General features: G+C 52.1%; 2 protein-coding genes across 2 annotated transcripts in view; one reads left to right on the top strand and one right to left on the bottom strand.

Moving 5' to 3' along the window:
• LOC113202960 (uncharacterized) overlaps nt 1-4,634 on the top strand; it is a 23,729-nt gene extending 19,095 nt beyond the window's left edge. Inside the window, exons 5-6 of the mRNA XM_052265827.1 lie at nt 2,336-2,463; nt 3,589-4,634. Of these exons, the coding sequence (XP_052121787.1) occupies nt 2,336-2,463; nt 3,589-4,525 (1,065 nt within the window). The 3' untranslated portion in view covers nt 4,526-4,634. The remainder of the gene's footprint in view (nt 1-2,335; nt 2,464-3,588) is intronic.
• A 2,113-nt stretch (nt 4,635-6,747) lies between these two features.
• LOC113202954 (inositol 1,4,5-triphosphate receptor associated 1) lies at nt 6,748-10,009 on the bottom strand. Its single transcript, XM_026417413.2, has 9 exons — nt 9,868-10,009; nt 9,004-9,114; nt 8,473-8,591; nt 8,263-8,380; nt 8,058-8,156; nt 7,848-7,966; nt 7,444-7,554; nt 7,193-7,345; nt 6,748-7,096 (listed from the first exon to the last, which is right to left on the bottom strand). Exons 1-9 carry the CDS (start codon nt 9,964-9,966, stop codon nt 6,916-6,918), a joined length of 1,110 nt encoding a protein of 369 aa, XP_026273198.2. The 5' UTR covers nt 9,967-10,009; the 3' UTR covers nt 6,748-6,915.
• Nucleotides 10,010-11,870: the final 1,861 nt, after the last annotated feature.

The following is an 11,870-nucleotide window of genomic DNA, read 5'->3' as shown; positions in this document are numbered from 1 at the left end:
GAGAATAAACTGCACATGGTTCTTCAATGGTCAGAGAGAGAGAGAGAGAGAGAGAGAGAGAGAGAGAGAGAGAGAGAGAGAGAGAGACTCCAAGATCGATTTTATGAGAACGAGACAAGACAGTGGAGCACCAAAATCACGCCCTTAACTTGGGCTGCGTCCCGCTCAGACACCGGTTGGCTGGCGTGCGAAGTAACACGCGGAGTTCTGCTATTACTTCACTCGTACTCAGGGGAAGAGAACGAGAGCGTACAGAGAGAGAGAGAGAGAGAGAGAGAGAGAGAGAGAGAGAGAGAGAGAGGCTGCACGCACGCATGCAGCACGACCTTTCCTCTCCTGAATTGTTATCGCACTTTACTTTCGTTTTCTTGTCATTCTCCTCCCGTGTTTCCCCCTCTCCACCACCCTCCTCCATAAATCAGATGCTAATCTGCATGGCGGTGGCCGGGGGCTCCAGGGGCTCCAGGGGCCCTGCCAAATGTTGCGTCGGCCCACCTGCAAGGCGCCGCCGCCGCTGCACCAGTATTTGGGCTCTCCGCCAATGCAGGGTGTGAGCGAGTATGTAGTGAATAGACACCTTCCGACACCCACTCAATGAGAGCGCGGGAAAAAAACATATCAATTTGCAAGTAAGATCTGACAAAAATATGTTTCTTTATAAAACATTGTTGAGCTGTTGTAAAACGCAGAAGAAGCCTCAGCCGATACTACTGGTACTGTCACTCTGCTACTCTGCAGTTATACTAGGGGGACAGTTTGCCACCAGGACTCCCATACAGAATGAAGCGGGTGCAAGGATCATTTCGACGGAAAGATTTCCCATTTTCTACGCGGCTGACCTGTGACCTCGTGCGACACCATCGCCTCTCACAAACTACTCTGGTCGCAGTTAAAAATAGACTTTTGACCCGGCCTGACCAATAATTCCCCGACACCTCTCCACGCGTGCCTCAAGGTGGACGTCGTCTAGGATTCCTGGGCGCCCAGCCTAGCGGGGTCGCGATGGGACTGGACTGCTGAGTCAGGTCAGACAGCTCCAACCGACTATTTACACACCTTAAAATGTAAACATTTTCGATCAGTAAATGCAGTGTGCTATTGGTATGAAATTATTGCAATTGGAACGGTAAATATTGAAAGTGATCTGTGAGTAACCCGATCACCAAGCAGGACCAAGTTGTATGTTCCACCAACCGGCACCTCGCTAATAGCGGAAATAACAATCAAGAATCAAGTGTTTTTGGTTTTTTTTTTTGCCTTTTTGTGTTTAGTAATTTTTTAAAAATAATTGAGTACATTTTTAAACGTTCCTGTCTCATCGAGAATCGATGAACACCCTGGGCCGTGGTTTTCCACTCCCTTTCAACAAGGATGCAACATCGGCGAGCCGCGACGGGCCCCGCTCCTCTCTCTCTCTCTCTCTCTCTCTCTCTCTCTCTCTCTCTCTCTCTCTCTCTCTTTCTCCCTACTCTACTGACCGTGAGTCAGCGCGGCTTGGGTGCGACCGCCTGGTCAGGGGTCCCAGGGTCAGTGCCTGGGCCAGGCCGCGGGGAGGGAGATGCGGAGGAGGAGGGAGGGGATGATCCACAGCCCGCGCTGCTGCTGCTGCTGCTGCACAGTTTCGCGGTCCATTTGGCGAAGGGTGGGGGGAGGGATGGTCTGGAAAAGGCGGGGGACGGGGAGGGACAAGGAGGAGGGAGTGGCCCGCCGTCACCGCGGCGGCTCCTCCGGACCCCACGCGGGGGGAGCCCACTGGGGTACGCGGCGGCGGGGGTACATTTCGGCGGAGGTATAAGAGCGGCGAGTGGGCGAGAAGGGGCGACAGAGTATCGTGCAGCAGCCGCCATGAGAGTCTTGTGTGCGCTAGTGGTCAGTGTCAGTGTGTATGTGTGTGTGTGTGTGTGCGCGTGCTCACCTAATGGATTACCAACCACAACCAGCATTGAGGACGTGTGACGTGTGAAAGTGCAATAGACAGTCCAAGTTTAATAGAAAAATAGAATCTTGTTGATCTGTTTTGTAGCATAACGTGTATCATGGCTCAAATTTCTGAATCTGCCCGGACCACCGGTTTGTTCCACATAATTGAAATATCTCGTTTAATTCGGAAGAAAACGACGAAGGGTAGTTCGAATTCTTCAGAACACTGAAAACTTTTATTATATTCGAAAATGAGCGAAACTATTGTCTTCATAATTATTGAAGTAGCACATTTTTGTGCCATTCGAGCCCAAATTCCGCGTGGGTCAGCCATAATGTGCACTATAACCGATCACACTTGAAATCTGATCGTTTCGTTCCTTCGCGTCCTCACCTTTCGGACCACTTGTTTCAGGTGGCGGTGGCCGTAGTGGCTGCGGTCCAGGCCTCGCCAGTCGACACCAAGAAGGCTGTGGACGCCAAACAGGGTCCGCAGCCGGCGGCGGAAGCGGGAGTTACGCAGAATAAGAGGAACAAAAAGAGGTAAGGCTCTGTGGTTCTAACACCCTAGAATTCTTAAGAAATTACAGTAGTTACTTGACTTTTTTCACTGTGAACTTTTTGTCGTTTTAAAATGTCCGTATCATAAGTTTTTCCTCCCTTGCTGTTGACAAGACAGAGAAGCTTGTGTTTAACTTACGTAGAAACGCGTCTGTTACCTATTTGGAGCAGTTGTCAATTTTGAAGGATGAATTAGGTCATACAGGATTAAGCTTGTGGTTGAGTCTCTCAGTTATCGCGACCAACTTGTTCCAACTAAGTTCCCTGTGTTTCTCTGTGACCACAATATTTTGGTGCATAAGGTCCGGCAGGATGCTAGATCCAATTTTTTGTACTTCTTACATTTATTTAAAGAGACTAGGTGAGCGACATTCACACACCTTGCACTTCCAGTGCAAAATAGTTCCATTTTAAAGGGACTAACTGAAAGAGCTTTCATCAAAAGTCATAATTTTCTTTCAAAAAAATGAATAGATACGAAAATTTAATTCTGTGTGTTATAAATTTTTGAGGGCAATTCTACTTGCACAAATATTTTTGAATCAGAAATAATAGATAACTGAATAAACAAAACTTTTACAGGCTTGTACGAATAATCGTTGAGCAAGAGTAACATTACAACTAAAGAGTGCAAGTGATCGGGAGCATCGGACAAAAATTTTGACCGCCAGCTAATAAAAGTCACACACAAGGGATGTGGCTGTGTGGCAAAAAGTGCTTCATCCGTGAAGTGAACATAATAAAGTTTTACTAGTGTACGGTCTGAATCCAAGCTGTTGCGAAAAACGCTGTATAGGGGCGTCCCGGTTGGGCCCTCTTTGCCGATGGTCCAGACATAGCGGTGACCACTGGCGGATGGTGGCGGGTGGGGCGAGGCGAGGGCCAGACCCGCGTGTGGCTGTGCTAGGTCAGGGCAGCTCGCCGAGCCGGGCAGCGCCTACCAGGATGACACCGACCAGTCCGAGTGCAGCCTCCAGCTTACGTCACCGAGGAATGCCCGGCAGCCTGGCAGCCTGACCCTGCCCAGCCCAGCGGGCCCCGCCCGGCCCGCCCGCCGAGAGCACCTGGTGACATTTCTCACACGCAATGCACTAACTCTTGTTGCAGTTTGGAGTGGGGTGGTGACCTGGGTGGTTACGCGTCCGGCTTCAACCAGTGGGACAGCTCGCTCAGCTTCGGTGGTGGCCTCAGCGGCGGCCTCAGTGCCGGGCTCGGCTCCGGGTGGTCCGCCGCGGCCAGCTCGGGGTGGTCCGCACCCAGCTCCGGATGGTCCGCGCCCCGCCAGCCAGAGGGCGTCTGGCAGAAGAAGCTCGTCTGGAAGACCGAGTGGAAGCAGATTTGGAGGACCGAGCAGAAACAAATCTGGAAAACGGAGTGGAAGAAGACCCAGGTCCCCGTCGAGAAGGTGATTCAGGTCCCGGCCTGGAAGGAGATCCAGGTGCCTGACTGGAAGAAAGTGCAGGTCCCCGTCGAAAGGGTAATTCAGGAGCCCGCCTGGAAGGAGATCCAAGTCCCCGACGTCAAGGTCGTCCAGGTGCCCTACTGGAAGGACGTGCAAGTGCCCATCTGGAAGGAAGTGCAGGTTCCGGACTGGAAGCAGGTTCAGGTGCCCGTCTGGGAGAAGGTCTGGGTTGAAGAGCCCTCACACGGCTGGGGCCCCGCGCAGGGCCGCTGGGAGAAGAAGCTGGTCTGGAAGACCGAGAACAAGCAGATCTGGAGAACCGAGAAGAAGCAAGAGTGGATAACCAAGAAAGAGCAGGCCTACAGAGAGGAGAAGCACCAGATCTGGAGAACAGAGAAGAAGCAGATCTGGGTGCCCAAGAAGATCCAGGAGTGGAAAGAAGAGTCTGTCCAGATCTGGAGGACAGAGAAGAAGCAGATCTGGGTGCCCAAGACGGTCCAGGAGTGGAAGGAAGAGCTCAAGTCCGTCCAGGTTCCCGCCTGGAAGGAGGTCCAGGTGCCCGACTGGAAGCAAGTCACAGTGCCAGTCTGGGAGAAGGTGTGGGTGCCACTGCCCCCCAAGGCCGAGCCAGGCTGGTGGTAATCCAATCGCCAAACATGATCTCCATTTGTCATTTGTACATAGTTACCCAGAGCCACACATCTGTCAAAATCACGTCAAATACATCATTAAAGAAAATAGATAAGTCGAACTGTTCTACCTCTTTACTTCCCAATACCACCTCTGGCCGCAACCACGTCGCGAATGGAGACATATGGAATCCGGGGCGCGGCATGACGTCAGGAAAACACACACACCTTGTTTCGGAGGCTCTCTGCCCGACTTCGGGTCACACTTCTGACACCGCTGGACCGCGCAGCGCCGCCCAGAGGGGGCGGGCGATGATAACCTGTCAGGAACGTGGCGCACGTGCCCGCCCCGCGGAGCAACAGAGAAGCGCGGCCGCCTCTCACCGGCTGGCCGCCCCGGGCCGCGCGGCGGGCACGTAACATGGGGCGCACCTTTAGCGGGCGATCCTCTGACGTGCCGCCCCGATCGCACCGCGAGGCCCGCAGCCATAAAACTACTCCATTTCCACTCCTCCGCCGCACCATCGGTGACCGTGCGGGCAAGGGAAAGGTGGGGTTAGGTCAGGTTATGGACGCCTGCATCTGGGCCGGGTGGGCCCGGCCAGGACGGGCAAGGTCGGTGATGCGCAGAACGCTCACCCGCCAGCCACGTCGGCTCGACTTCACCCTCGGGCATGTTCTGGCAGGGAGTTATTTGCCAAGCGCGCGCGAGTTCCCCAGACTGAAGGGTTACATTTTTCTTTCCTTCTCGGAAAACAACGGCTAGGGTGAGGGCGGGCGCCGCTGCAAGGTCGAATCGAGCCGGACCAGGAGGACCGTGGCCTTCGACAAGCACGCCTGTCGCAATACGCGGGCCGGCTAAGAGCGTTTTTGGTCGCATTAATAATCCTTAACGGACCTCACGGGACCCCCCACTACCAGGTGAGGCCAGTTAGATATAAAGCTATCAGTCTCAGCTGCGCGGGGCTCTGGCCAGGGCTAGCTTTGTCCAGTGGCAGCAGCAGACGAATGGTCCGACCAGCAAGCGCATGGCGCCCTGCTGCGCGGCTATAGCCGGGGCGAATCGAAGCCGCCGCGCGCGATATGGGCTATGGCCTCCCTCCCGGACCGGTGGTCACCATACCGACGTCTTGTCGTTCGCCGCTCATATTTTTGTTCGGTTTTTGTTCTCTCGCCGTTGCCTAACCCGCGAGGCGTAAGAGGTGGTGGTGGCCCAAACAAGCGGCTGGCGCCTTCGAACGACTGTCGCAGCAGACCGATTAGAATAGCATAAGCGGCGTCATTGTCCCGCGTCGCCATCATCGACCGCTATATTGCGGCATCGGCGCGGCTGGCCCGGGAGCTAACTAATGGCGACCAATTGTGTGCACGGGAAGGTGAATGTTTTGAGAAGTCCCCCCCCTCCCTCCGGACTATGGCCCCGCACGGCCTGCTTGGGACGCCGCGCCGTGCGGGTAGGCAACCCATCGAGCGACACTCGGAGCTCACTCCCTTCCACTGCCTCCGATGCACCTGCGATCGTCCAGAGCAGAGCGTACGGTCCGTCATTCGCCGTGACGAACGCCATGTCTGTCGTTAGCCGTTAGTTAACCGACGCAGGCTTTCATAGCGCCTGGTAGGTAGGCAACACCTCGCCTGCAGTGCTTGTGTGTACGGCGGGGTGGCCTACCCCAAGTATTGCAGGCGCTTAAGGTCCCGTACTTGCCCACGAAATTTCATCAAAGCGGGCGTACTTCTGTGACGATCACTATCGCGAACGCTGCGAACGATACTACCAGCTCTGTATTTGATTAGGCACAGGCACGGTGTCCAATGGTCACACTCGACTCCTCGGCTGTACTGTTTTGCTGTCCATAACTTATAAAACCCTTTCCCCTTTTCCCTGTGAAACAGTCCACTGTATTCCCAGGTTTGTGGGTTCAAACCGAGTCGTTGAGGTAACTGACATCACTGTAGCATCAACATGAAACATACCGGAACATACACACTAAAAGCTTATGAACATTTTCATTCATAGCTTACAGAAACTGAGTTCTGTGTACGTGCTCCGCTTACGCATTTTTTAATGCGCCAGTATGAACAAATACTGGCTTATTAAAATGCGTAAGTGGAGCACATACAACAGAACTCAGTAAGCTACGAGTAAAAATGTTCATGAGCTTTTATTGTGTAGATCCCACAGTTGAGATTTCGCTTTTTTTGTGCAGGTTCCAAGAATAAATGGCAGATACAACGTTTTTATAATTATTTTAAATGTTTATTGGTTTTTGTGAAGCTTTATTATTATGAACAACGTTTCTGGTACTTTCAAAGTCGTTTGTTCCGTTGTGAGTCGGGAGACAACTGCAAATTTTTGGTGAACATATATAATGAGAAAGACGACAGCTAGATGCACCGGGCCGATCACGGGATAGCAGGCTGCCTGGCAGACGGCAGCAGGGTGGTGACAAGGACGGCCACGGAGGCGACCAGGAGGGCGCACACCATCCACAACCTCAGCCACCGGAACGAGTCCTTGCTCACGGCGTACCAGAGTTCGGATGCCACCTCTCTGCCCCGGCCCCAGCACTCGACTACCAGAGTCCTGCGAATTTAGAAGGAAATAACAGGCTGATAACTGTTGTGAATTTGCAATGTCGACATGGATTCCAAAAACGAGTGAAACAAAAGCAAGACGTACAATCGGTCTAGCATGGTGTCGGGGGGACTCTGGATGCGACAGACGCCATTGGTCTGACAGTTGTGTTCCGAGTGGTGGTCCTCGTCGTCCGAGTGGTTGTGAGGCAACAGCATCGACCCCACGCCGTTCTGTCCCAGGCTCATCATCAGGCAGCTTGAAATCAGACGGGAAAGAATAAAGGTAAAGTGCACATTGTTGTCATGGCTGCGAGCTGTCTAATTAAATTGCATTCCGCTTGAAGCCGCGCTCACCTGTCGACGCACGGGGCATCCACGCCCGGCTCCGTTGCACTCTCCCGACGGCTCTCCGACAGCTCCGCGATCTCCGTCATGCACGTGTTGTTCGTGAGGATGTTGTAGACACTGCAGCAGGGAAAGAGAGAGATTACAAAACGATTACGATGAAATAAATCTCGATTTTGTTTCCAAGGCAGTACCAGAAATTTTGATAACGAAACGATGACGGATGGATATTAATATCAGATCAGAAAGTCGTCGATTTTCGTGTTGAATTAATCTTGAAATGGCCTTGATATGACACAATATCGTTTCGACATCGTTTCTATATTGTTCTGATAATTTTTTTCCATGTTGGTTTTATATTGTTTCAGTATTGTTTTGTTACCGTCTCCTTCAATTCCTCACTAGGTACTTACTCGGAGCGACTATCCCTCCGGTCGACGGGGCCGGGCGTGGCCTCGGCGGGGGTCGTGTCCAGGGCGAGGGAGACGCGCCGCACCCTGCTCGGCGCCGACCACCGGCCCGACCGCGCTTCCTGAGAGGGAGAGGAAAAGTTAGATAAACACCGCGTTTACAGAGTGTAGGTGGGTGGGTGTCGAGCTCATGGTGGTGGTCAGGTCTTTTACCTGGGCAACGCTGGTCGGGATAAAAGCGGCGGTGTCGGGCTGCGAGCCGAGCGAACCCGACTTTGGCATGGCGGCGATCGAGGCTCTTCGTTTTGTACCCTGTGTTTGAAAAGAAATAAAATAAAAATAGAGTGTGTTCAACGCTAACTTTACTTACTACAACATGCACAGCTGAAATAGATAGTGGGTGACAAAGTGGCCTTACCGCGAGCGGGTTGGTGGCAAGAGCGGACAGAGACCGGTACCGGGTGGTACGGGGCGGAGGCTCGTCTGTTGGGTCCTGCAGCTCCTCCAGCACGATATTGTTCTCAGACAGCACGCGCCTGACACACAAAATAAAAACGCCCGATTGTAAGATCAAAATAAGCAGTGCATTTTATTTAAAGAATAAAACATTTCCTTTCTAAAAACTTACTTTTTCTCCTCTAGCTCCTGGCAAAGCTTCTGATGCAGTCGTTTCAAACTCTCGACGTAAAGGTCGATCACCTCCATGGCGTGCGACAGACGGTCCTCCTGTTGTACCGCGCCGTACATCTGCAAAGTATGCATGTTAGTCTCTCATTCATTTTTTTTCTGTTTGTACAATTCTTGCATCCAGTCATTCAGTGTTAATTTACAAACCATCATGTAGCAATTGCGAAGTGGTTTTTCTCTTCGCAGCTCTTCAATTCAAGACTGTGGACGCTTTTAACATTTTGGACGTTCGTTCGTACGTACGGACGTGACGTTCGTTACGTTCGTTCGTTACGTTCGTTCGTAAGCGACGTTCGTTCGCACGTACGTTCGTATTTTACCCTCGTTCGTACGTTACGTTCGTTCGTACTTTACGTTCGTCTATTCGTACGTTATGTTTTGTTCGTACGTTCTGATCGTCTGTTCGTTTGCACGTACGTATACGTTCGTCCGTCCGTAGGTGATTGATTAATTCATTCATTCATTGTTTTACCTCTGCCGCGCTGGAGACCTGCCGGCTGGCGTGGTCTAGAGCCTCCAGCTGGGACTTGAAGCGCTCGAGCGTGTCTCCCCTTTCCGCGTCCGAGGTGGCGCGCGACAGCCGCTGCAGGCAGAGATGATAGAGATTTAATTATTTTATACATATATTTTATAAATTTTACGGAAAAGTTCGAGTTTTCCGAAAAAAAAAAACACGTTTCCTCCCGGAAAATGTTCCGTGAGGATTTAGAAAATAAAAATATAGGGTTGTTTTCCATCAAAATTTTCGGGTTTTCCCTGTTATTTTCGTTTTTTTCCCCGCAACCTTTCCGGCCTTAAAACCCCGAAGCGGTGAGAAGAAGCAGGTTCAGTGTCAGTGCCGGAGATACGCCGGGCCGTTCCATGGGAGAGACTGCGTGCGCACGGGTACACCCCGGGGTACTCCCGAGACACTCCCGGTCGCGGCACGTCTCTCGCGGCACGGGGTAGCGCCGCTCCGCCCCACTCGCCAAATTATTCAGTCGCGGGCGGATGGCGCTACAGGGCCACACAATGTCACTGACATGAGCCCGTCTCGTCGCACTATCTCTCAGCACCGATTGCGATAAAAATATATGGTGGCGCTTACGGCTGCACTACCGGCGAAAACAGGAGGGAAAAGCAAAGAAAATTTTCTCAAGTCAAAAAGTCAAATGCCAAAATGGAGAAAAGTCCGTGACACCTGATTTCGTTTCTTTTCGATGTCCTTTTAGTTAGTGAATTATTTATTTTTACCGAATTCTCACTGTGTCGTGCTCAGGGCGGGTTTCCCCGAGTAAAACAAGAAAGAATACCTTTTATTTTAGTCCTGCTTCTCGAAACGACTGTGCATGCGTACCTTGTGGATGTCGAGCAGTCTGGTGAACTCGGCCGACATGTTGTTCTCCGCCAGGTCGCGCTGGCGTTGCTGCCGCAGCAGCCGCTGCTCCAGGGTCATCTTGTCCGTCTTGAAGGCGAGAGAGAGGGCCGTGAACTTGCTCTGGAAAACGAACAGGCGATGTGATGACCTCTGTGTTGCTCCTGCTGCGTCTGATGAGCTCTGCGCCGAGTGAGTCATTGGAGCACACGAGCGAGCGAGGGAAGAAGGGGTGAAAAGAGAGAAAGAGGAAAAGGGGGGGGGGGGGTCCAAGAGGAGTGTTCTGTCATCTCTTCTTATTGTGACTGTCGGAGTTCTTCGCTATGCTTTTGTTTTGATGATGCATATTTCGCTCTTCTTCGTCAAACCTAATGCGCTAGCGGACTGGCCCTACTCTTGATTTGCATTATTCTGTATTTTTGACAGATGTCTCGTAGTATATAGAGTCCGCGACGATAAAGAGAGCGGCAAAACACGAATAAATAATTAACAAATAATAAGAAACGCTTTCTATGCCCTCAAATAAAGAAATGCTACTGATAAAATTGCGGAAATGTTGCGAACTTTGCTGATAACGACTTGGCGCGCGTGCAAGCGTCTCTGCAGCTCACCTCTCCCAAGTAAAGTTAAGTCATGACCGGATGCAGCCGTTTCACACGTGATCATCAACAAGATTTGCATTAATTTTTCGGGGCCTTCCGGCGTTGCGAGAGCAAAGTGACAAGGACAGAGGGCGTAGCACGCCAAAGGCAGGCGAAGGACCGCAAGGTCCGCCGGCGCCGTCGAGTCGTTTGCTCTACTTTTATTTTCCGCTGTGGGGCGATGTTCTCTGATGCCCTTTCTGATCTACATGTGGTGGAGCAGACTGAGCCCAACAGACCTCCCACCCCCACCCCGTTTTCCCAAAAGGGACTCAAAGGTACCCGCACTGAAGCAAGCACGCTATCTTGCACGCCCGGGACGTACCCACTACTACCCGCTTGCACATGCGGGCTGCACACAGCAACAATATATTGCATGAGAAACACAGGAAGTATATATGTTTGAAGGGCAAAACTCCAAATACCAAAGGAAGTGTGCACCACCACTATTACAGTGAACAAACAGAAATAGCTTTAAATAAAAGTGAAAAGTGTTTCATTTGAACCATTTAATGTCGTATTCGTCGGCCTTAGAAATACCAGGATGTCGCTGGTGCAGGTGGCCCCGACGTCGCCCCGACGTTGACCTGACGTCCTGACGGCGTGCCGACGGAAACCTGCAGGAGGCATGTCGTCTTATCTCAATTTCCCTCCTCCCCCCGCCCGCCTATCCAGGTATAATGGCCGTGCTGAGTGCGCCGAGATAAGTTTGCCCCTCTTGTTCCTCGCGCATCGAGAGGGAGAGAGAGAGAGAGAGAGAGAGAAAGAGAGAAAGAGAGGGAGAAAGAGAGAGAGAGGGGGGGGGGAGCTCCCCGGTGCAGCATATGGATGAGGTTTATCTTGCAGCTCTCGTCTGCACCTGCCGCCCACAGGGAGGCCCATAGGGAGGCCCATAGCAGCGCCACTCCACGCTACGCCACGCCACAGGTCTGCGTGGCGTTCGCAAACCTCACGACAGTCATCTCGCTGATTGCGGAAGACGTGGAGACTTGGCCTCATCCGGGTCCGTTTGCCCCACAGTCGCCCCCCTGCCCCTTTCCCTCCCCCAAATTTCCTTCTTCTCTTTCAGTGTCGTTTTATTCGGAATACAGTGCCCGAATGGACACGAGCGCGTGGCAAATTGGTGTGTTTGGCGGTGCAGCACGCGAAAGGTGTCGTGCAAATAGTGTGCAATAACACGTGTGGCGATACGTCGCACTCATGTCATACACATACATAGACAGACATGACATATACACCCATAAAAAATAGCACACAGAACAACGTACGTAGCGCGCTTGAAATGACGAGAGTATCTCTTATTTGCCTCTTTGAAAGAGACATGGGAAGATGGACGGGGGGGGG

This window comes from Frankliniella occidentalis, unplaced genomic scaffold (assembly GCF_000697945.3).
Source record: "Frankliniella occidentalis isolate FOCC.00 unplaced genomic scaffold, Focc_3.1 Scaffold31, whole genome shotgun sequence".
Lineage (NCBI taxonomy): Eukaryota > Metazoa > Arthropoda > Insecta > Thysanoptera > Thripidae > Frankliniella > Frankliniella occidentalis.
The sequence above is the reverse complement of the archived record's forward strand: the minus strand, read 5'-3'. Positions and strand labels throughout refer to the sequence as shown.

Bases quoted from the DNA above. Each gene is read 5' to 3' on its own strand.
- LOC113202954 (XM_026417413.2), bottom strand. From the start codon at position 9,966: ATGACCCTGGAGCAGCGGCTGCTGCGGCAGCAACGCCAGCGCGACCTG. The intron at 8,381-8,472 runs GTAAGTTTTTAG...TTTGTGTGTCAG, and splicing joins CAGGAGCTAGAGGAGAAAAA to GCGCGTGCTGTCTGAGAACA. The intron at 7,555-7,847 runs GTAAGTACCTAG...TCCCTGCTGCAG, and splicing joins CGGAGGGATAGTCGCTCCGA to TGTCTACAACATCCTCACGA.